The following is a 22605-nucleotide window of genomic DNA, read 5'->3' as shown; positions in this document are numbered from 1 at the left end:
GGGAATTGTATACTAATGAAGGAATTTTTTTCTTTTTTTTTTTTCTCTCTTCGGAGGGGGAAGCGAGCTGGTGGGGAGGGTTGGGAAGGGAGAAAATTGTGACAATGAATGAATGGAAATCCAAAACCTCTGTAAAAAAAAAAAAGAAGTTAAGGAGCTGAATAAAACATTTCAAAGGGCAGCACAGAAAGACAAAGTAAATTATTATAATGAAATGTACAAAGAGCTGGAGTCAGAAAATCAAAAGGGCTGAACTCACTCAGCATTTCTTAAGCTGAAGGAACAAAAGAATAAATTCAAGCCTTGAGTTGCAATACTTGAGGATGTTATGGGCAGAGTATTGAATGATGCAGGAAGTATTAAAAAAAAGGTGGGAGGAGTATACAGAATCACTGTACCAAAAAGAATTGGCTGATACAAAGAATTTAATAAAACAACATATTATCAAGAGTGGCTGCTGTGAGGCTGAACAATGTGACACTGATGTGTCAAATGCATTAATGGTTGGTTACCCATGGCGGACAGTGTTGGGTGAAACTCCCCAATTAAAACAGGCATGGAATCAGGAGTAGCACCCACTTCTGTAATAGCTTGCCTCCGGAAACCCTATGAACCTGGAGAGAGGATGAAAGACACACAAATGTTGAGGACTCTCCTTCATAGGGTTGCTATGAGTCACCTGTGACTCGAAGGCAATTAACAATAATAACATCAACAGAGAGTGATCAGCTGGCCCAGTGGACTCAAACTGATGCAACCAAACCAAAGCTGGGTGGCTTTTAATCCGCGGCCCAAGGGCCTATCTTCCATTGTTTTTGTTCAAACATTCCTCTAGGTTATATAGCCCTGGTGTTTCCACTTGCTGTTCAGCGGTAACTTGTGGTTACTATGAGGCTGAACACTGTGACACTGATGTGTCAAATGCATTAATGGTTGGTTACCCATGGCAGACAGTGTTGGGTGAAACTCCCCGATTAAAACAAGCTTGGAAGCAGGAGTGGCATCCACTTCCATAATAGCTTGCCTCCGGAAACCCTATGAACCTGGAGAGAGGATGAAAGACACAAAAGTGTTGAGGACTCTCCTTCATAGGGTTGCTATGAGTCACCTGAGACTCGATGGCACTTAAAAACAACAACAACATTATCAAGAGGCAACAGTGATGGAGGATGTCTAAGCTGCTCTAAATGCTGGCAAAAAATAAGGCCCCAAGAATTGATGGAATACCATTGACATATTTCAACAAATAGATGCTGTCCTGGAAATTCTCACTAGGTTGTGCCAAGAAATCTGGAGGAAAACAACCTGGCCAACAGACCGGAAGAGATCCATACTTATTCCTATTCCCCCAAAAAAAGGTGATCCGACATAGTGTGGAGATCATCGAACAATATCACTCATATCACATACAAGCAAAATCCTGCAGTTTATAAAAAAAATAATGACTGGAACAGTACATTGACAGAGAACTACCAGAAATATAAGCTGGAGATCATGGCACTAGAGATATTTTTGGCAATGTCAGATGGATTTTGACTGAAAGCATAGAGTACCAGAGGAACGTCTATGTTTCATGGGCTATGCACAGGTAATTAATTGTGTAGATCATAACAAATTGTGGCTAGCCTGGAAACGAATGGGAATCCCAGAATACTTGATTATGCTCATGTGAAACCTATACTTGGACCAGGAGGTAGATTTCAGAACAGAGCAAGGAAACACTGTGTGGTTCAAAATAAGGAAGGGAGCACATCAGGGATGCATCCTGTCCCCACACCTTTTCAATCTGTACATGGAACAGATCATCTGGAGAGTTGGTCTTTATGAGGAGGAGTTTGGCATCAGGATTGTAGGAAGACTCATTAACAACCTGCATTATGCAGATGACACAACCTTGCTTGCTGAAACTGAGGAGAGCCTGAAGCATTTGCTGCAAAAGGTCAAGGACTATAGTCATCTTCAATATGGATTGAAGCTTAACAATAAGACAAAGATTCTCACCACTGAGCCAGTTGACAGACTATGATGGAGAAGAGATTGAGGTTGTTAACAATTTCAGCTTGCTTGGCTCCACAGCCAACACTCTTGGCACTAATAGTCAAGAAATCAAGGATGAATTGAATTGGGGAAGTCTGCTGTCAGAGACTTCTCCAAAGTGCTAAAGAGCAATGATGTCAGTCTAATGACTACTGTGCGCCTGGTTTAGGCCATTGTCTTTTTGATTACTTGCTATGCATCAAAGAGCTGGTCAATGACTAAGGACGACAGAAGAAGACTTGATTCCATTGAATTGTGGTGCTGGGGAAGAATATTGAACACACCATGGGCCGCCAGGAGAACAAACAGGTCTGTCTTAAAGGAGGGAAACAAAGTTTCTCCTTGTAGGCAAAGATTTTGAAGCTCCATCTCACATACTTTGGGCACATGGCTAGGAGTGACAAGTCCTTGGAGAAGGACATCATGCTTGAAAGTGTGAAGGGACAGTGTAGGAGAGGAAGACCCCAGATAAGATGGAGTGACATGGTAACTGGGGCAGTGGGATTAGGTGTATCAGAATCAGCGAGACTGGCTCAGGATACTTGATGGCACATAACAATGACAGTCTTTTATCATCTTCAGTAGATGCTAGAAACAAAAACTCAAGGGTTATAAATGCAATCCCAACATTAATGCTCAAACCTTCATGAATAAAATTGGAGAAGCATATTGAGAGATATGGCAGGCACAGTTATTCCCAGAGAATATTCCCTGTGCTGCCGACAGCTCAGCCTCCTTTGCAGTTTAATGTAGTTCAGTGAGCTCTGTCTCTAAGGTCTCTTCCTCTCTCATGGTGACGCTGGAGGCCAAGGGTATGAGTTGGTATCAGTAAGGAGTTGCTTGTCCTGCATAGAACTTTATATGAGTTAAAAGAAATCTTTACTATTTTAAATCATTGACATGTTTGGGCTTTGTTTATTGGAAATTGTAGTGTGAGAGGGGAAGTACTGACTATTCCATGGACCTCCAAAACAACAAGCTAGTCTGTCTTTGAGGAAGACCAACCAGGGCAGTTCTTAGAGACAAGAATGGTGAAACTTGGTCTTACATACTTTGGTCATGTTGTCAAGAGGGGCCTGTCCTTGGAAAAAGACATCACACTAAGAAAGTTGAAGGATGAAAGAAAGAGAAGAAGACCCTCAATTAAGACAGATGGTCCAGTGACTATAACAATGGGACCATCTCAGAGATGTGAGAATGGTACAGGATAGAGCAAGGTCCAGGTTTGTTGTTCATAGCATCCCTATCAGACATAGTTGACATAACAACATCAACAGTTAGAATACTGAGAGCCCTACGGGCTTCCAATGCACGTTATTCATTGGGCTCCCAACTGAAAGTTCGTCTGCAATCCACCAGCCACTCTATGAAAGTAAGATGGACACTCTCCTGTAAAGACTTACAACTTTAAAAAAAAAAAAAAAAGACAGCTTCAGAAACTTAATGGAGGGCCACTCTGAGAGTGAAGTGGTTGGTTTCTGGAAGGTGGGTTCTCTTGTTTTGGTGAGGGTTGGATGTGGACTATTTGATTATGGGGTTTTTTGTTGTTGTTTTTTTTAAATCTTTAATTATTATTATTATTAATTTCAATGAACATCTACAGAGATTTTGAAATTCCATTCATTCATTGTTGCACCTTTCTCCCCGCCCACCCCAACCCCACCCCCACCCCCAGTTCACACCTCTCCTTGACAAGCAAAAAAAAAAAAACTCCTTCATTTTGTTGTTGTTGTTGTTCACAATCTTGTGAGAGCTGATTGAATTGGCTGGGTTTAGCTAACAATGAGCTGTGTGCTGGAAGCCTCTTGTTTAGAGTCAACCAGGACCTGGTGGGTGGGGCTTGTGTTTAAAAAGTGGTAGGGCCCGAGGGCCTGGTGTTGTGTTTGGAATGAACCTTCTTCTAAGTAGTACAGCACTGGTCTGTTAATTTGTTGTACTCACATAACTTGGGCTTGCTGTCATGATGAATGCTGTGCCACTGGTGTGTCAAATGTTATAATGATTACCCATCCTGGACAGTGTTTGGTGGAGCTCTCAGATTGAGACAGGCTTGGAAACAGGAATAACATCCACTTCCTAAAGAACATGCCTCTGGGAACTTTATGAGTGTAAATAAATGACAATAGTTATAGAACAGGATTCAGGTCTTTTGTTCATAGGGTTGCTCAACTCAACAGCACTTAACAACAACAACAACAACAGTGATTTTAATATAAAAGGTAAGGGCACTGGTGGAAACTTGGATTCTACTAGTAGCCAGCGCACCACAAGTGCAGCCACTACTCATCTGTCAGCGGAGGTTTGCAGGTCGTGATTCTGAAAAGGTTTCCATGGAGCTCTGGACTAAAATTACATGGAAGAAAAGGTGATCTGTGTCTGAAAAATCAACCAATGAAAGCCTTGTTGTTGCTATTGTTGTGGACCATAGAGTCAGAACCGACCCATAACTAACCATCTGGAAAGTTTTCAGAGGCAGTTAAAAGAGCAGCATTTGTCCAAAGATAAAGCCCAGGAGGCAGTAAAGTGTAAGGAAGAAGGATTAATGGAGATAAGAACACAGACAAAGCAGGGCAAGTGTAACTAACTACATTGTGGGTATTGGCATTAAGGTTATAACCCAAAATGTGTATGAGCGATTGAATGAAAAACAAATTTACTTTGTATATTCACAATTTTAAAAGAGGCCACCAGCTTAATGGTATTGAGGTGTGCTGACAACACAAAGATAAGTGGTTTGAATCCACCAACCACTCTGTGGGAGAAAGATGGGCAGTTTCCTCCAGTGCAATTAACTACCTCTGAGAACCTGGTGGAGGGCCAGCTATGAGTTGGTTCCAACTCAAAGATACACAACAAAAACAATAAGAAACACTAGGGAGTTCTGGTGTCTTGGTCCATAGGGAATTGCACTGCTAAACCAAAGGTTATGCCAGGTGGTTCAAAACCACTATCAGCATTGAAGGAGAAAAATGGATGATCTCCTTCCATGTGATTAACAGCCCAGGAAACCCACTGGACAGACAGTCAAGGTTCTGACTTGACAGCAACTAGTTGAGAAGGAAACACTAGACATTATGGGAAAGATCACTAAAATGTAGAACATTTGTTCATCACAGAACACACAGAAGGAGAGAGAATATATGTCATACATTAGAAGATATTTGCAGCATATATAAGGGACAAAGGATTCATTTCACAGCATTTATAATAAATAAACCAAGAATTCCTTTTCCAAACAGGTATGTGTGTGTATATGTGAGAGTGTATAAAACTCTCACAAATCAGTAAAAAGTCTCATAGCAATAGAAAATTACATGAATAAATATTTCTCCATAAGGGAAACCCAAATGGCCAATGAGTGTACACAAAGATGCTCAACTTTACTAGTAATTAGGGATTTGCACATTAAAACACGATTAGCTATCACTAGACTGGGAGAAATCAGCAAGTCTGATGACTGCAATTATTGGTGGATCGTAGAGCAAAAGGAGCACTCACACACTGCAGGTGGGAGTGAAACTGTCAGAACTCCGTGAAACAGTTGAGCATCATCTTGTAAGGGAAGATTGATTTACCCCGTGACTCAATGATTCCACTCTTAGATATAAAGCCTTGAGACATCGTACATTAAGTTTTCATCACAAATTAAGGCAAGAATGTTTACAGCAGCAGTGTTTGTACAGTGAGACCTGCAACAGAGTAACATGCTTGCCTGCAGAAGAATACTCTGGAAGGGCTGGTGCTCACATACTGACAGATGAAGGCACCATCAAGTCAACAGATCTGAACTCCACCCTATCCTACGTCATCTTCACAGTATCTGAAACAGCCAAGCTCATTGCTACAGTCATTGTGTCAATCCATCTGATGGAGGGTTTCCTCTCTTTCACTAACCCTCCACCTTTCCTAGAATGATTTCTTTTTCCCAGATACGGCCCCTCCTGATAACATGTCCAAAGTATGTGAGACAAAGTTTCACCGTCTTTGCCTCCAGGGAGCGCTCTCGTTGCACTTTCTCCAAGATATACCTGTTTTTATGGCAATGCATGGCCTAGTCAGTACTTTCCTCCAATGGCACAATTCAAAGGCATCAATTCTTTGGTCAACCTTATTCGTTGTCTAACTTCCAGATGCATAGAAAGCAAATGTAAATACCGTGGAAACTACACAACAGTGAAAATTAATTGGCTATCCTCTGTTTACTAGCTGGATCTCAGAAAGGAGCCTTGGCGATGTAATAGGTTAGCCTAAGGTGAAAAGGTCAAACCCACCCGCTGCTCGATGGGAGGAGGAAACAATCTGTTCCTGTTAGGATTCACAGCCTTGGAAACCTAGTGGAGGGTTGCCAGGGTCAGAACTGACTCAACAGCCGTGGACTTGGGTCTGACAGAATAATCAATTTTTAAAAAGCAAACTACTAAAGAATACATCCAGCATTATATTGTTTATGTAAAGTTCTAAATTTACAAATATATTCAATGGTGTGCAAAGGTGGAGGGATGTGGTAAACTCCTGGAGCAGGTAATGTGCTGGTGGTGTTTGGTGTTGAGTTGCCTATGACTCATAGTGACCCTGTTTTTGTTGTTGTTATGTGTCGTTGAGTTGCCTGTGACTCACATCAACCCTGTGTTCAACAGCCCTAAACCCTGCTCTATCCTGTGCCAACCTCACTGTCTCTGACACTGAATCAATTCATCTCGTAGAGGGTCTTCCTCTCCTGCATTGTCCCTCCACCCTTCCAAGCATGATGTCCCTCTCCAAGGATTGGTCCCTCCTTGCAACATGTCCAGAGTATGTCAGACAAAGCTTCAGAGTTCTTGCCTCCAAGGAGCAGCCTGGTTTAACCCTCTCTTGGATGAACCTATTCATTTTCTTAGCAGTCCATGGTCTATTCAATACTCTTCTCCAGCACCACAGCTGGTGACCCTTGGAGCAACAGATCCAGACCCTGCAGTAATCTCATGATCTCCGATATGCTCAAGCTCATTGTTAAAGGCACTGTGCCAATCCATCTTGTTGAGGATCTTCCTCTCTTTCTCCAACCCTCCACCTTTCCCAGCCTGGTGTCTTTTTCCAAAGACTGGCCTCTCTTAACAACACGCCCAAAGTTTTTGGAACAAAGTTCCATCATCTTTTCCTCTAAGCAGTGTTCTGGATGCCTGGATGCACTTCCTCCAAGACAGATTTATTTGTTCTTTGGTCAGTTCATGGATATTTGGTGCTTTCCCCCAAAATGACAACTCAAAGGCACCGATTGTCCTGTCATCCTTAATCACAGTCCAACTTTAAGATACACAGCAAGCAGTTGAAAAAACTGTAGCTTGTGTCAGATGCACCTTAATCTCTAAACTGATATCTTCGCTCTTTAGCACTTTGGAGCAGTCCTTGGCAAACGATTTTCCCACAGCAACACTTGACAAGTGTTTGATTGTTTTTTGGTTTTCTATTTCATTTATTTCTGCTCTAATTTTTATAATTTCGGGTTTTTTAGAGGGTGCCAGGTTTTCTTGTTGCTCTTTTTCAATTTGCTGAAGATGTTGAGTTAGAGAATCAAAGGTTCATTTTTCTTGCCTTTTGATGTGTTTGCTTATTGCTATAAATTGACCTCTAATTACTGCTTTGGCTGTTTCCCAGAGGTTTTGGTAAGTGGTGTTTTCATTGTCATTTGTTTCAAGAAACTTTTTAATTTCATTTTTTATTTCTTCTAGTACCCAGTCGTGTTCAAGCAAGGAGTTGTTCAGCTTCCAAGTGCATGTGGGTTTTTTTTCTCCTTTATCGTCCTATTATTAATTTCTAATTTTGTAGCATTATAGTCTGAAAAGATGCTTTGTATTATTTCTATGTTTTTTAATTTATTGATGCTTACCTTGTGTCCCAGAATGTCATCTATTGTGGAGAATGTTCCATGTACATTGGAGAAGAAGGTATACTGTGTTTTTGGGGGGTACATTAACCTGTAAATATCTATGAGGTGAAGTTGGTTTATTGTATGGTTTAATTCTTCAGTATCTTTGTTGAGTTTCTTTCTGGTAGTTCTGTCTTTTCTTGAGAGGGGTGTATTGAAGTCTGCAAGTATTAAGTAGTGTTGTCTATTTCCTTTTTCAGTTTTGTTAATGTTTGTTTTATGTAGTTTGTAGGTCTTTCATTTGGTGGATAGATATTTACTACTGTTATGTCCTCTTGTTGTATTGACCCTCTCAGCCTTATGTAGTGACCTTCCTTGTCCTTTGTGATGGTTTTTACATTGATATTTACTTTATCGGAGATTAATATCACTACTCTTGCTTTTTTCTGGTTGCTGTTTGCTTGGTATATTTCCACCCACCCTTTTATTTTTAGTCTGTCTTTATCTTCATTTTTCAGATGTGTCTCTTGTACACAACATATTGATGGATTTTGGCTTTTTATCCAGTCTGCTACTCTTTTTCTCTTCAGTGGTGTATTTAAACCATTTACATTCAGTGTGATTATTGAGAGGCAAGGTTTTATTGCTATCATTGTGTTGAGTTCTTTTTGGTGTTGTTGCTAGTTACTTTGGTCCTTGATGCTTTCTGTGGTATCTCTGTAAGAAGGACATCTCTGAGTCTTTCCCTGCAATGCTGGTCTTGTTTTTACAAATTCTCTTAGGTTTTGCTTTTCTGGGAATATCTAGATCTGTCCTTCATATTTGATGGATAATTTTGCTGGGTACAGTATTCTCGGTTGACAGTTGTGTTCTTTGAGTGTTTGATATATGTCCTTCCACTCTCTTCTTGCTTGCATGGTTTCTTTTGAGAAATCAGCACTTAATCTTATCTGCTCTCCCTTATAGGTTACTCTTTGTTTCTCCCTTGCTGCTTTCAGGATTCTCTCCTTATCTTTGGTTCTGGCAAATTTAACTATGATATGCCTTGATGTTTTTCTTTTTGGGTCTAGTCTATATGGTGTTCACTGAGCTTCTTGTATATATATTCTCTCATTCTTCATTATGCCTGGAAAGTTTTCCTCTAGTAATTCTTCCACAACTTTTTCAGTGCCTTTACTTGCTTCTTCCTTTTCTGGGATTCCAATGATGCGCATGTTTTTTCTCTTGATGCTGTCCCACATTATTCTTAGGCTTTCTTCTTTTTCCTTCCTTTTTGAGTCTGCTTTTTGCTCTAGCAAATCCGTGGTGACAATTTCGTCTTCTATTTCATTGGTTCTTTATTCCATCTCTTCAACTCTGTTCATGTGCCCCTCCATCATGTTGACAGCATCTGAAACATTGGATCTCATATTTTGGATAGTGGTTTCTTGTTTTTCCAGTGCCGCTAATGCCTCGTTTGTTTTCTCTACATTGTTCTGTACTGGTTTTTTAGTTCCTCCTGTTTTTTGTTTGTAGTATCCTGTAATTCTTCAAGTTTGTCTTTCATTCATTGAAAATATCAATCATTGTTCTTTTAAATTCTGTGTCAGAAAGTTCCATCCGACTTTCTAGCTTCAGGAAATCCATTGATACTATGTCACCCTTTGGGGGTGATATCTTGCTTTGTGCTTGTGTATTGTGTGGGACAGCTTGCCTTCTTCAAAACATTGACATGTTCTTGATGAAGATAATACTCTAGAGATCAGTTGGGTAGCTATCCCACTTGTGCTTTTCTCTGAACGTCTGACTCCAGGGAAATGTCAGTTCAGAGCCTGTGAGAACAGCCTCTGGTAGGTAAGATAGGTCAAGGTGCTCCGGATTAAAGGCAGGTTGATTAACCAGATGTGTAGACACAGTTGTGGAGCCAAATAGGGTAGGGCATGCACGTGGTTGCAGCAATCACAAGGGCAGGTCAACCACTTGGGGGACCTCACTCAGGCCTCAGTTGTCTGGATGTGCTTACAATTGGGGTCCCTATTCAAATTCCAGCTGTCCGTCTCCCACCCAGTGGTTTTCATTCACTGGTCCCTGTCCAGTGGTGCTCATGCAGTTGCCCTTGCACCGTGGCCCCTGCCCAGGAAGGCTCCTGGGTCCAAGGGGACTCAACAAGACAAAGTCAAATTCCCACCAACCCACTCACCTCTGGCTGGTCTGCAGTGTCCACAAAAGTTCAGCCAAATTATCTCCTGGGTCAAGGGGACTCAATAAGACAAAGTCAAATTTCCACCAACCCACTCACCTCTGGCTGGTCTGCAGTGTCCACAAAAGTTCAGCCAAATTATCTCCTGGGTCAAGGGGACTCAATAAGACAAAGTCAAATTTCCACCAACCCACTCACCTCTGGCTGGTCTGCAGTGTCCACAAAAGTTCCACCAAATTATCACTGCTCACTCTTTCCTGGGCAGTTGGCATGCCCTGAGAGAGTTCAGCCAAATTCCCACCAGTGGGCTCACCCTTGGGAACTCTCCCAGACAATCGGCGGTGCCCAAGAAAACCCAGTTAGGATCCTACCAGCCTTTCCTGTGGCAGATCAGTCCCACAGCAGCTCGATCGGTGACTTCAGATGATGGCTTTCTCCATGGTGTGCCTTTGTGTGCTGACTCAGAATCGTATTGTCCACAGCTGTTGTTGTGTTGCATGAAGGAGTCTCTAGTGGCCCTGGAGCACTGCCAGGGGGTGCAGGGTTGTGGCGAGGCCACTAGGGTGTGCCAAAAGTGTGGGGGTGCAGGATGGTGGTGGGGTGGTGTCCCTGGACACGGTGCTGTGGCAGGGATGGGAGGTGCAGGGCTTGGGCAGTGCTGGGAGTTAGGGGTTGCAGTCTGTTCCCAGATATTAAGCTGCCAAGTCACCAGTCCTCAGCAAATAAGACTTACTGTGCCATGTCGCCCTTCTTGTGCGCCACGTCACCCTTCTTGTGCCATGCATCAGAAATTTTAAATATTATGATTGAAATTCTCTTCCCCAAGGCAATGATTTTCAATACCACACCTCTCCTGCCTTGCTACACAATTGAATATACATAGTGTTTAAAACTAACAAATCCACTGCAATCAAGTGGAAGATGATTTATGGATCCTCCATGGGTTTCTGAGGCTGTAAATCTTGACTGAAGGAGACTGACCACCTTCCCCCCTCACATGTGAACTGCCTGCCACCCTTTCTGTCAACACAGCAACATGACCTGCACTTCAGACCTACTGAGAGGTCACTGACAGTCCCCTTCAACTCAGTGGCAGTGGGAATATATTGTTTAGAGACATTTATTACAGAATCAAAGATGTTGTGAAAAGCAAAGGAATAAGAAATTTCAGATTAATGGTTTTCCTTGGGGAGAAGGATACAGCTGGGGAGCACGGGAACCATCAAGGCCCCAAATCATGCAGCCCAAGTGTGTAAGAGTCCCACGGGGTTTTCAAGGTAATTTTGCAGAAAGTGCCAGGCCTTTCTTTTTCTTTTGTTGTCTAGGGTGTTTTGTGGTGGTGTTGTTTTTGGGTTTTGGTGGTTGTTGGTTTTTTTGGTTACTGTTTATTTTATTAGTTTGTGTGTGTACCGTCAAATCGGATCTGGCTGGTACAGGAGGATATTGTCCATCCTTCAGCAGAGCATCTGGTGAATTCGAACCATGCACCTTTGGTATTGCAATGAAGCTTCTTGTGTTGTCTAGTTTTATTTCACAGTCATAAACTTAACTCTGCAAACCTGCTAACCTTGGAGGGGAAGAAGGAAAACTGGAAACCAAAGAACTGTGGTAAGAGTACAAAGATTAAACGATACTGCAAACATACTGGGAGCAGCAGGGTGATCTCTGAAGCTATAGAAGGGCCAGTCTGATGATTCCGAGATAACATGAAATACAGACCACATTAGAGCTGTCCACAGACAGTGGTGGCCTTCCTGCTAGCCTTGCCATTCCTGGACCCATGATGCTCTGTGCTTCCACAATGTCCATGCCTTCTTTCACCTCATCAAAGACTTGCCATCCATCCAATTAGTCTCGGCAATTCAGATAAAACTGGGAGCCATTTGTATTGGGTCCAGCATTTGCCATGGACAGGACGGTAAGAGCTGTGTGCTTCAGGATGAAGTTCTCATCATCAAACACTTCCTGCTCGTAGATGGACATGCCACCAGTATCATTATGGTGTGTGATGTCACCAACCTGGCACATAAATCCAGAAATGATCCTGTGAAGGCAGGAACCCTTGTAACCAAATCCTTTCTCCCCAGTATTCAGAGTGTGGAAGTTTTCTGCTGTTTTTATCTGTAAACATCTCAAAGGAGATGTGGCCTAAAAGTCTGCCATCGACCTCAGTGCCCAAGTACATGTTGGGATTGATCATGGATGGGCACGAGCGGGGTGGATGAGAGTGCTGCTGGGTACCTTCTTCTGAAGCATCTCTGGATGAACTTGAACTATTGACCTTTTTCAGTTTGCAGCTGAGCTCTTTAACCATTTATAGCAACCAGGGACTCCTTTTGGGGGAAAAAGTATTATGTTCTATTTCTTAAACAGAGTAACTAGAATGTGGCTATTTACTTATTTACTTATTTATTTTTAAGTGTGCAATAGGGAGCTCTGGTGGCCTAGTGGCAAGAAGCTGCACTGCAATCCCTGAGGCGCCCGGTTCAAGGCCACCAGCTGCTCCATGGGAGAAGGATGGGCAATCTCCTCCCATGTGGTTGGAAGCTGTGACGCAATCTCAGAGGTATGTGGTTTTAATCTACCAGTTGCTCCGTGGGAGAAAGATGGGTAATCTCCTCCTGTGTTATTTACTGCCTCTGAAAACCTGCTGGAGGGTCAGCTATGTGTCGGGTCTGACTTGATGGCACACAACAACATATATGTAATATCTTCCATGTGGATAAAAGATTCTCCATGTGGCACTAATAGTTAAAGGCCTGATACAAGCCACGGGAAGACCCTCAGTGAGATGGACTGGCACAGTGCCCACAGCAATGGGCTTGAACATGGAAGAGATTGTTAAGACGGACCAAGATAAGGACATACACAGAGTCCCCATGAGTTGCAATCAACTTGAATGCTACTGGGTTGGGTTTTTTTTTTATGAATGACATATTCCACTCTTAAGAGAAAGAATGAAATAGCAAAGTCAGGGTAGTGGTAAGGAGATGGGCCTCTCTGGAGTGCCCTGGATGTGGCAAACCCCAGAAGAAGAGGACTGTCAGATAAGGATGAGAAGCCTGGCGGTGGGGGTCGGGGGTCAGGGGGGCAGCGTCCGTTGCTCGGACTGAAATGCTGAGGCTTATGGGGCCTGAACGGAGGGAATCATCTGCAAGCATTTTTCAGGGGAGTGAGGGGTATGAATGAGTCACTTCTGGGAAGTATGTGTGGAGAGAAAAGCTGGGAGCTAAGACCAGAGAGCTGAGGAGAAATGGCCTTTCCAGAAGAAGGAATCTTGGAACCTGAGGCAAGAGGAGTGGGTTTCCAGAAGCCAGGGCGGTGCAGCCAACAGGTCACATACCGCTGAGAGGGCCTACAACGAAGCCTGAGATCTCTCAGCACAGCCCCCTGAAGACCTGTCCAGAGTCACTTGGGGGGAAAAGGGGGTGAGACATCAGTGGAGGATGTGAGTTTGAGGAGAGGAAGTGAGGGAGTTTAGACAACACTCAAGTAAGACTGAGAAGAGACAGGAGAAGCCAATAAAAGAAGGCGTGAAGTAGAAAGAGGAAGGGATTTTTATCTCAAAAATTTCAATATGATTTAGTCACACTAAGGTGAACAGAAGGGACTCTTCTGGTATAGTACATGGCATGTTGCACTTCTAACCTAAAGATCAACGGTTTGAAACCACCAGGTACTCTCTAGGGAAATGATAAGACAGTCTTCTGTTATGATATGTGACCTCAGAAACCTGATGGAGGGTCATAATAAGTCAGAACCGACTGGACTGCAGTGGGTTTCAAGGCAGCAGCGGCAGCAGGGTGTCTTGGGTGTCTTGTCATCCAAGTGCTAACAGCTGAAGCACAGCAGGTGACCCTTGGGTTGAATCTTGGAGTGTCCTGGCCTTCCACTGGGGAAGGAGTGATCTGCCTTGGCAAGGAGTATTTTAAAGCTGAAATTGTTCAAACTTGCTGATACATAGTATGAAGAGAAAGCAAACTAACATTTAGTCGTTTTAAATATTTTTATCATTTTAAATAACTATACCATCATAGTTTAGACCTAGATCATATTTGATTACTGCAAAACAGAAAAGGAAAATGGTATTTACCAAGATGTCTGCATTTTGATGGTTATAGGTTCACTGTACTATATTAGAGTATGTTGTACTGAAAAATGATGGCCCAAAGATTTCTAAAGTCCAAGTAATATTAAAAGTAATTTATTTCTTTGGGGGGAAAAAATCTCTACCACCTAATAAGAATTGGTAGCCTAGTGTAAGACACTGCCCTGCAATCCCAAGCGCACATAGCTCACATCCATCAGCTGCTCCGTGGGAGAAGGATGGGCCATCTCCTCCCTTATAATTTACTGCTTCTGAAAACCCACTGGAGGGTCAGCTATGGGCCGGGTCCAACTCTACACAAAACAAGAAGCTGCAACCGTCAGAGTTGGTGCGGTGACTCATATGAATCAAAAGACAATTCAACTCCAGGTAGCTCTGGGGGTGCAGTCCATATAGACTTTTGCTGCTAACATAAAGGTTGTGCCTCGCTGGTGGTTCGAATCCACCAGCAGCTCCGAGAAGGAAGGGTGGACAGTCTCCTCTCGTGTGATGTACAGTCTCAGAAACACAGGGGAAGATCAGCTCTGAGTTGGTCGCACTTTGCTGACACAGAGAATCTGTAAGAGAGCAGATCACTGGGCATGTCTTTGGAGGTGCCTCTGGGCGGACTCAAACTGCCAGCCTGTCCATTAGTACCCACGCTCATCAATCATGGGCCATCTTCACCACTTGGGGGGACTCCCTCCACAGGCAGTGCCTCCTGTGCTGCCTGCACCCCTCCACCCCACCCTCGGCAGGCCTCTCTCTGATAGGCTGTTCTGGGAAGGGACTGGCTTCGCACCATCAGGATGGAGGGGTGCACCCAGGCTCCCCCACGTTCCAGCTAACTAGTCTGGGAAGACCCTTTGAACCTGTTGCCAGGAGTCGATACAAGTCCTGGTAACTCGTGTAGAGCAGAACTGCTGCAGGGCGGTAACCATTAAGCAAGCATTTCACCAGGTCTTTCTCTGAGGAACCAGCGAGTGCATCCAAACCACCAACCTCTAGGATATCGGACAATTGCAAATGACGCTGACAACCCAGGCTCTGAGGGTGAGTGTGTCTAGTGCTCACCAAGTAGTGTTACTGTGAGGACAGAATGAGTTTATGTGACGGCACTACCTGCTCAGGATATGGCAGGTGGGGTGCGGGAACAGAAAAGACAGCAACTGATTCTGTGTCCTTCCTCGAACTCCCAGCAGTGATGGTGAAGGCCCTGTGAGAATGTGGGTCATGTGGGGCTCCCCGGCCACCATGGGAATGGTCCACTACCTTTGAGCTTTGATTGCGGCATCACAGCTAATCCTTGCCCCTCATTCCTTTCTCTTCCCGCCACTCCCCCCACTTGTCTCATCCCAGTTCCCACCTCTCTGAGGTGCCTAGTCACTGCTCCAAAGCATCATCCTGGACCAGCCAGGCTCCCCAAGTGCCACCACCCCAGCACAGGCTCAAGCCTGCGGAGTCCTCAGGAAACAGGGCTGCCCAGGGCCGCAGGGGGCAGTTGTCATGGGGACTCCAGGGCTTGCTGAGCTGCCTTCTTAGCAACAGGACTCCCAGACTGGTTACCATGGAAACAGCATCCACTTGACAATCTGTGATGAGGAACGTCTGCAGGGACGGGTTCCCTGCCCTTTCCCGAGGACTTTCCCCTCCTCCGGGAGAAGGTGCTCCCTGAGCTGCTGCTGCGGGAGCCCCAGGATTTCTCTTTCCCAGCTGCTAGTCACCAGCCTGGGGTGGGGGGGGGGACCTCCTCCCCTCCCTGGGGAGGTGTGCAGGCTGTGGGGGAGAAGAGGAAGCCGTCTGAGCTCTTGACAGAGGGACTGAGGCCTATGGGGTATGGGGTATGGGGTCTAATCTAGGAAGCACACCCCTCAGGGCTACCACAGTGAGGAGTCACTTCTATACCTCCTTCCCACGAGGTGGCCCTGGGCTGCGTTTCACACACAGCTTCCTTTGCAATTGAAGCTCTGGGTGCTCTGCTCATCATCTGTGACCCCAGAAATCTAGTCTCTGTTGTGCTCCTGATTCCTCAGCCTGGTCTCCCTGTCTCCAAGCTCCACGACAGCTCCTCAGGACAGATGTGGCCCAGCTCATGTGGCATCCTGTCTCTCCCTGTTGTTTTCAGTGGAGTTCGTGCAGACCTGACCACCATTCTTCTCCTCAGGGATCTTCAATGAGCGCCAGGGACCCAGGTGCCCTGGCTGCTGGGATGGGGAGGCCTGAGTCAAGGTCTCAAACTCTCCTGCCCACATCCACTGGCTTCATAGACTCTTACAAGCTCCTAAACATGTTTGTTTCCATTGAACAGGGTGTAGGCAGGTCCCCAGGGGTACTTAGCCTGAAGGGCCAGGTAGGTTTCACACCCCTCACAGCCACAGTGCTTGGGGAGAAGCTCTGTGCACGTTGAGTGTCTATTCATGCCACAGGTTGACCGGAGCCCCCACCCCACCAGTGTCTCCATCCCACCCAACCTTCCCCCTGTCCCCACACACCCAACCCCCAAACTCTAAAATAAGGGGGCAGTATCTTCCAGAATTTTTTTATTTAAATAAAATATACAACACGGTGCATCCACCGTTTTCTGTTTTAAAAGTGGAAGATTTGAAAATTGCTTGTGGGAGGATTGGGGACGGGAACAGCACAGTCTCTGTGGAGTAGGCTGGGCTGGGTCAGAGCTTTTATAAAATGTGTGTGTGTGTATGTGTGTACACAGAAGAGGGTGATTAGGTTAGGCCAGGCCCAGTTGGCGGGGGTGGTGTGGGGGGCGTTCCTCACTCCTCATGCCCCTGGACCCTCTACCTTACCTCCTAGCCCCTCCCTCATCTGCCACCTCCAGGCTGGACTCCCGGTCTGGGTCAAGTCTACCCTTTCTGAGGCGCCTGCCCTGGGGGAGGTCAGATGTAGAACTGTGCTGAAACTGCTATTTCAATCCTTCAGTTCTGAGACTCCCCAGACCCAAGAGGGGTTTCTTCTCCTGCCTTAAGGCCAGGTTGGCTTCTGGTCTCTCTCGCTAGACTCCCAGGACCCCTCACTTGCTTCTCTCTCTGAGCGCTGGTGGCCTAGTGGAAAGGAGTTGTGCTGGCAATCCAAAAGTACATGGTTCGAATCCACCAGCTGCTCTGCAGGAGAAAGATGGGTAGTCTCTTCCTGTGTGATTAACTGCCTCTGAAAACTCACCAGAGGGTCAGCTATGGGTTGATTCTATCTCTATGGTACACACAACACACCTCAGGACAAAATCAGAGCTCAACACCATTCTGGTTTAGAGCATGGAGTGCAATTCCCCTCCCACACTCCCCACTGATGCCTCAGGAGGCTCCCAGGTGTGTTCACGTTGGCCTTTGCTCTGAAACCTGCTGTGGCTCCCTCCCAACTGCCTTCAGAATCAAGCCAAATCCCCTTATGTTGCCACAAAGAGCCTTCTCTCTGGTCCTCCAGCCTGTGGCCCCCTTCCCAAAGCTCCTGCCTCTGCACTCAGCTCAGTAGTCACAGTGAACTCCATTCCCTCTACTACTTTCTGGTCCTTACTTTTCCTCTCAGGGCCTGGCTCAAGGCCACCACTGGCCACACCCTTTCCTCAGGCCCTCCACGAGGCTCAGCTACCTCCCAAATCCTGAGATTATAAATCCTGGGGGCCTCAACCAATTCTCCCTGGGGTTCTCCCATAGCTCCCTGGAGGAAGGGGCTAGTCCCAGAGGAGGGTACAGAAGAAATGAGATGTGTTGATTTGTTGAGCACCTACTATGGTACGCGCCAGGCACTGGGCTAGGCACTTCACACATTACTTCTCCCATCTGGTCCTCAGGTCCTTTGTGAGGGTGGTACAATACTTATTCCCATTTTACAAAGGAGATAACACCCTTGGGAAAAGGAAATAACTTGCCCAATGTCCCACAGTAAGGAAGTGGCAGAGCTGCGATCTATTGAGGGTCGTCCCTCTGTACCACACTTGGGGACCACACAATTTAGGCCCTCTCAGCAGTTTTCTGGAGGAAGGAACAGAAGCTTTGGCCGCAAGCAGGCACAGATTTGAATCTCAGATCTGTTGCAATTCTGGCTCTTCTAGTCACATGGTTCTGGGGAAATTACCCACACCTTGGTCTCCTCATCTGTAAAATGGGGAGAAAATCAACGTACCTTCACCTCAGTTTTAGTGAAACTGAAGGAGTTAATACGTGAAAAGTACAAACCAGTGCTTGGCACAGAGGAGACTCGATCAAGCGATGACCCGCTCACCTCCCACTGTACAGATGGGAAAAGTGAGGACCACAGAGGTGGAGGATGTGCTTGAGGCCCTGTGGGCAAGGAGAGGCACAGCCCAGATATGTCTGCTTCCACGTGGTGAGATTGGGCCAGGGTTGGATCTGAGACCAAAGACGGGGAAGGAGGCCTGCTGAGGGTGCCTGGGGGGTGCTCTTCCCTGAGGACTGGGGAGAACCCTCACCCAGAGCCTGCAGTGCCCAGCCTGTGGGCCAAGGCGAGTGGCTGGGTGTAAGGTGACCTGGGTGTCCTGGCGACATGGGGTTAAAGAAGACCGCGCACGCATGTGTGCACGTGTAAGTGGCTATCTACACGGCTCTACAGAGCGCTACATAACTATACATATACACATCTTACATACATATACATATACATAGTCATATACATAGCTTGCTAAGTTTGCAGTAGAAAAAAAATGCCAGGTCCTCAAGGACCTGCTCTGTTTCTGCCCCAGGATCCAGGCGTCTGAGCCCTAGGAATCAAGAGCCACCCCTTTCTGGGGGGACCAAGGTGACCCCCAGCAGAAAGAGGCTCCAGGTTCACAGCTGCAGGGCTGGTGGTGGTGGTTGCTGAAGACAAATACCAGGACAGACGGGCTCTAGGAACCCCAAGTAGGGTCACCCTCACTGTGTCCCAGCCCCAGAGACCCACCTACCATCTCCATTTTGGGCCCTGACTACTTCCCTCCCCCCTCCCTCTAGTGCTGAGTATTAAAATAATCTAGAAAAGCAAGTGATCAAAAATCTATAGCTCTAAGAATACCTGGTTATTTTCTGCTTTCTTTTGTTTTTTTCTGGTGTGGGTTCTGGGTTGGTTTGGTTTTTTGTTGTTTGGGGTTTTTTTTTTCCTTTTTAATAGTAATTATTATCGTTATTGGTATATCTCCTAATCACAGTTAAACCTGAAGAAAGAAAGAAGAGGGGAGAAAAGAGAAGGGAGGAGGGAGGACCCAGCTCATAGATTGGATGGCAGTTTGGAGCGCACCGGCTCAGGCCTGGTCCCAGGTTCTCTCTGGGGTACAGCAGTCAGAGGGGGACCCCCAGAAGAGCTGGCTCTTGCCCCAAACAAGGATGGTGGGGGTGGCAGAGAACCTGAGGATGTCTTTCGAGGCAGAGTGACATGCTGGCCAGGAACGGCACCATAGGGCCTCGCAGGGGGGACAAGGCCCCCACTGCCCCCGCTGCCGCCCCCCGCTCTGGGGAGCAGGGGGAAGGCAGCCACGGACTCCCCAGAGGAGTGTGGGGAGGCTCTGCGTAGAGTCTGTGCTCCATCCTGGGGTAGGGCTGGCTGAGAGGCTGAGATGAGCTTGAGGTCCTGGGTGAGGCGGCCTGGGGTGAGGGGTGGCGTGCCTCGGCGCTGGGGGACCTGGGGCGGTGGGGGACTGGATGCAGGTGGCAGGAGCAAGGACCCATGGGAGCCAGAGGCTCGGGGTGGGGCACTTGGGAAAGTTCTTGGGGGGCCTGGACTCTGGCCAGGGGGGCTAAGGCCTCCTCGGGGAGGAAAGGCAACAGGGGAGGCTCCCCCTGAGGCCCCTACCATGAAAGACGGCCTCTCGGGCTGCCGTGGGGGTGTCTCTGGTGTACTTGCTGGGCCGGCAGCCAGACCTGGGGACGAGTCCCCTGGAGGCTGACCCAGCTGCCCAGGACTGGACGATGGGGACCTGGATGAAGGTGGGGGCGGCAAGAAGTGCTCCAGCAGTCCCAGGCTTCCCTGGGCACCTGGCAGAGGTGGTGGCGGCTGGGTGGCTTGTGGGGAGCGGGCGCCAGACTGCAGCGGGGTGAGGAGTGGAGAGTCAGAGGAGGAGAGCGAGCTGCCCAGCGCCTTGTGGAAGTGGCCAAAGCCAGCTGTGGTGGTGGCAGCCGGAGTGACTGTCGGTGTAGGGGCTGGTGGGGAGCTGCAGGCCCCAGGAGGTGGGGAAGAGCTGGACGAGGGCAGGAGAGGGCTCAGTCCAGCGGGGGCCGAGAAACCTGCTAGCTGCTGGATGTGGAAGGAGGAGGATGAAGGTGTGTCCACCTGGGACGGGCTGCTGGCAGGTGAGGCAGAGCCCAGCGCAGAAGGGATGAGCGACTGCAGCCGCTTCAGGTGCCTGGGTGTCTGCCCGGCCCCGAGGCTGCCCAGCCCCGGCCCCGGAGGTGGGCGGAAAATAGCAGCGGGAAGGCGCGGGTGGTGGGTGAGGGCGATGGCCACGGAGGTGGTGGCAGCGGCGGCCTGCAGCGGGGCCTGGATCAGCGGGGTCCAGATGACGGGCGTGGGCGTCGGGGTGGCCGAGTTGGCGGCCTGGACGCGGTGCGCGCAGTGCGCCATCTCGCGGTCGTGCTGCACGATCTGCTGGATGATCTCGTTCTCCTGGTAGTTGAAGACGCCGGAGTTGAGGTCGTGTTGCACTTTGTGCAGGAGGATGGAGTTCTTCTTGCCTGGGACACAGAACAAGACCGGGATGCTTACGCCAGCGCGCGGGAAGGGGCGGTGCAGTGTGGGAAGGAAGCTGATGTCCGGGGCCGGGAACCCCGCCCTCCAGCCCCCCAACACGCCCCTCACCGATGCGGTCCAGGCGGTCCAGCGCCACCGTCTCGAAGGCCCGCCGCATCATGGGGTACTCCTCCAGCACCTCGTTGAAGTTGTCCACGCTCAGTGAGTACAGGCGGCAGTAGGTGTCGGCTCTCACGCTGGCCGTGCGCCTGCCCCGGGTGAGCAGGCAGATCTCTGTGGGGACACAGGAATCAGGGTGGAACGCACAGTCCCTCCCACTCCAACAAGAAAACCAGCCTCTGGTCTGTGCCCATGCCCCACCCCCCATACCTGGTGCAGAAGCCTGAGCAGACTCCCAAGGCCTCACCCCCAGGCTGTGGCCCCATGAAATGGATTCTGGGTGGACTTTCTCATCTCTGGGACCATCTTTTGATGGTCACAGAGTTGAGGTCCCCACCTCCAGTTTGTGGCCATTACAGGCTTTCAGTGCCTCTCATGCTTGCCGTCTGCTAGCTCATCCCTGGGAGTAGCCCCCTTTCCCAGCTTCCCCTTGCACCTCACCTCCAAAGTAGGAGCCATCGGCCAGCTTGGTCTCCTTGTTGCCCTTGGTGAGCACGCTGACCACGCCGTGCTGGATGAAATACATCTTCTTGCCAATGGTCCCCTCTCGAATGATGTAGTCACCTGGCTGGAAGACTTCAAAGTGCAGCTTAGTCAACATGGATGTCACAAAGTTGGGATCTGCGTTGGCGAACAATGGCATGGAGGCCACCAGCTTCCGGCAGTTAAAGTTGATGATCTCCTGCTCCCCAGAAGGGGTGGGCCGGGGAACAGAAAGAAGGAAGTTAGGGGAGCTGTGGGCCAGGAGGCCTGGTTCCCTGGCCCTGGTTGGCAGCTGCCCAGCTCACCTCACGCAGTGGCTCGCTCAGTTCTCCCAGGATGCTCTCCTCATCAAACATCTTGCCTTGGTAGCGGTGCTCATAATAGTCATGGATACGCTGCCTTGTGTCTGGAGGAAGCTTGTGGAATGACATATACTGCTCCACTTGCTTGTACTGCGCCCCAGGAGAGAAGGGAGTTTAAGTCATGACCAAGCCAGCCAGCCCCACTGCGCATTGGCACACCCCAGTCTTGGCCCTGCAGGTGACCAGAGCCGGGCACCAAACCCTACAGGCCTTGTCAGAGGACCATAGCTGCTTGGAATTCAAGTTGCTCAGTGTGAGTGTGGTCATACTGTGCTCATGGCACTGGCCCTGTCACCCAGCTGCTTGGAGTGCAGAGGAGGAGGACGCCCTCAAATTGACGTGTCCTTACTATGCTCAAGTGCCCAGAAATGGGAGGGGAACAATATGGACAGTCCCAAGCCCAGCTACAGGTATCAACACACAGAAGGTTCATGCAGTTGCCTTTTCTGTGTTGCACCGTGGGTTACCGGGGCCTCAAGGACTAAGAAAAGCTATTTCCCAGCAATGGGTAATACAAGTTTACTTAGTCAGTAGAACTGGGTTGCAGTGAGAACAATTGGAGGTTGAAGCAAGAGTTCTTGACCATTCTCATCCAGCCTAGGGTTTATATCCAACCATGGCCTCAGAGGAGGCCCTGTACCTTGTTACTGAAGGCCAACTCCAGTCCATGGAAAAGGGGCTAAAGCAGGGGCCTTCAAAGACAGATCTGGGAACCCAAATCCTCCTGCCGAAATATGAACTGGTCCTGCTGACCCTGGGAGTG

The 22605-nt window shown here is 47.7% G+C and overlaps 1 protein-coding gene and 1 pseudogene across 1 annotated transcript in view; both read right to left on the bottom strand.

Annotated features, from left to right (window-relative positions):
- Window positions 1-11784: 11784 nt before the first annotated feature.
- LOC102864716 lies at window positions 11785-12261 on the bottom strand (annotated as a pseudogene).
- A 6995-nt stretch (window positions 12262-19256) lies between these two features.
- The window catches only part of HCN4 (hyperpolarization activated cyclic nucleotide-gated potassium channel 4), a 56275-nt gene continuing 52926 nt past the window's right edge, over window positions 19257-22605 (bottom strand). The window contains exons 5-8 of the mRNA XM_006888319.1: window positions 21786-21932; window positions 21439-21679; window positions 20947-21111; window positions 19257-20822 (exon numbers count right to left, since the gene is read on the bottom strand). Coding sequence (XP_006888381.1) covers window positions 19363-20822; window positions 20947-21111; window positions 21439-21679; window positions 21786-21932 — 2013 coding nt within the window. The 3' untranslated portion in view covers window positions 19257-19362. The remainder of the gene's footprint in view (window positions 20823-20946; window positions 21112-21438; window positions 21680-21785; window positions 21933-22605) is intronic.

Source organism: Elephantulus edwardii, unplaced genomic scaffold (assembly GCF_000299155.1).
Source record: "Elephantulus edwardii isolate Elephantulus edwardi_28Jun2011 unplaced genomic scaffold, EleEdw1.0 scaffold00066, whole genome shotgun sequence".
NCBI lineage: Eukaryota > Metazoa > Chordata > Mammalia > Macroscelidea > Macroscelididae > Elephantulus > Elephantulus edwardii.
Note: the sequence above shows the minus strand (reverse complement) of the source record. Positions and strands in the feature narration are given on the sequence as shown.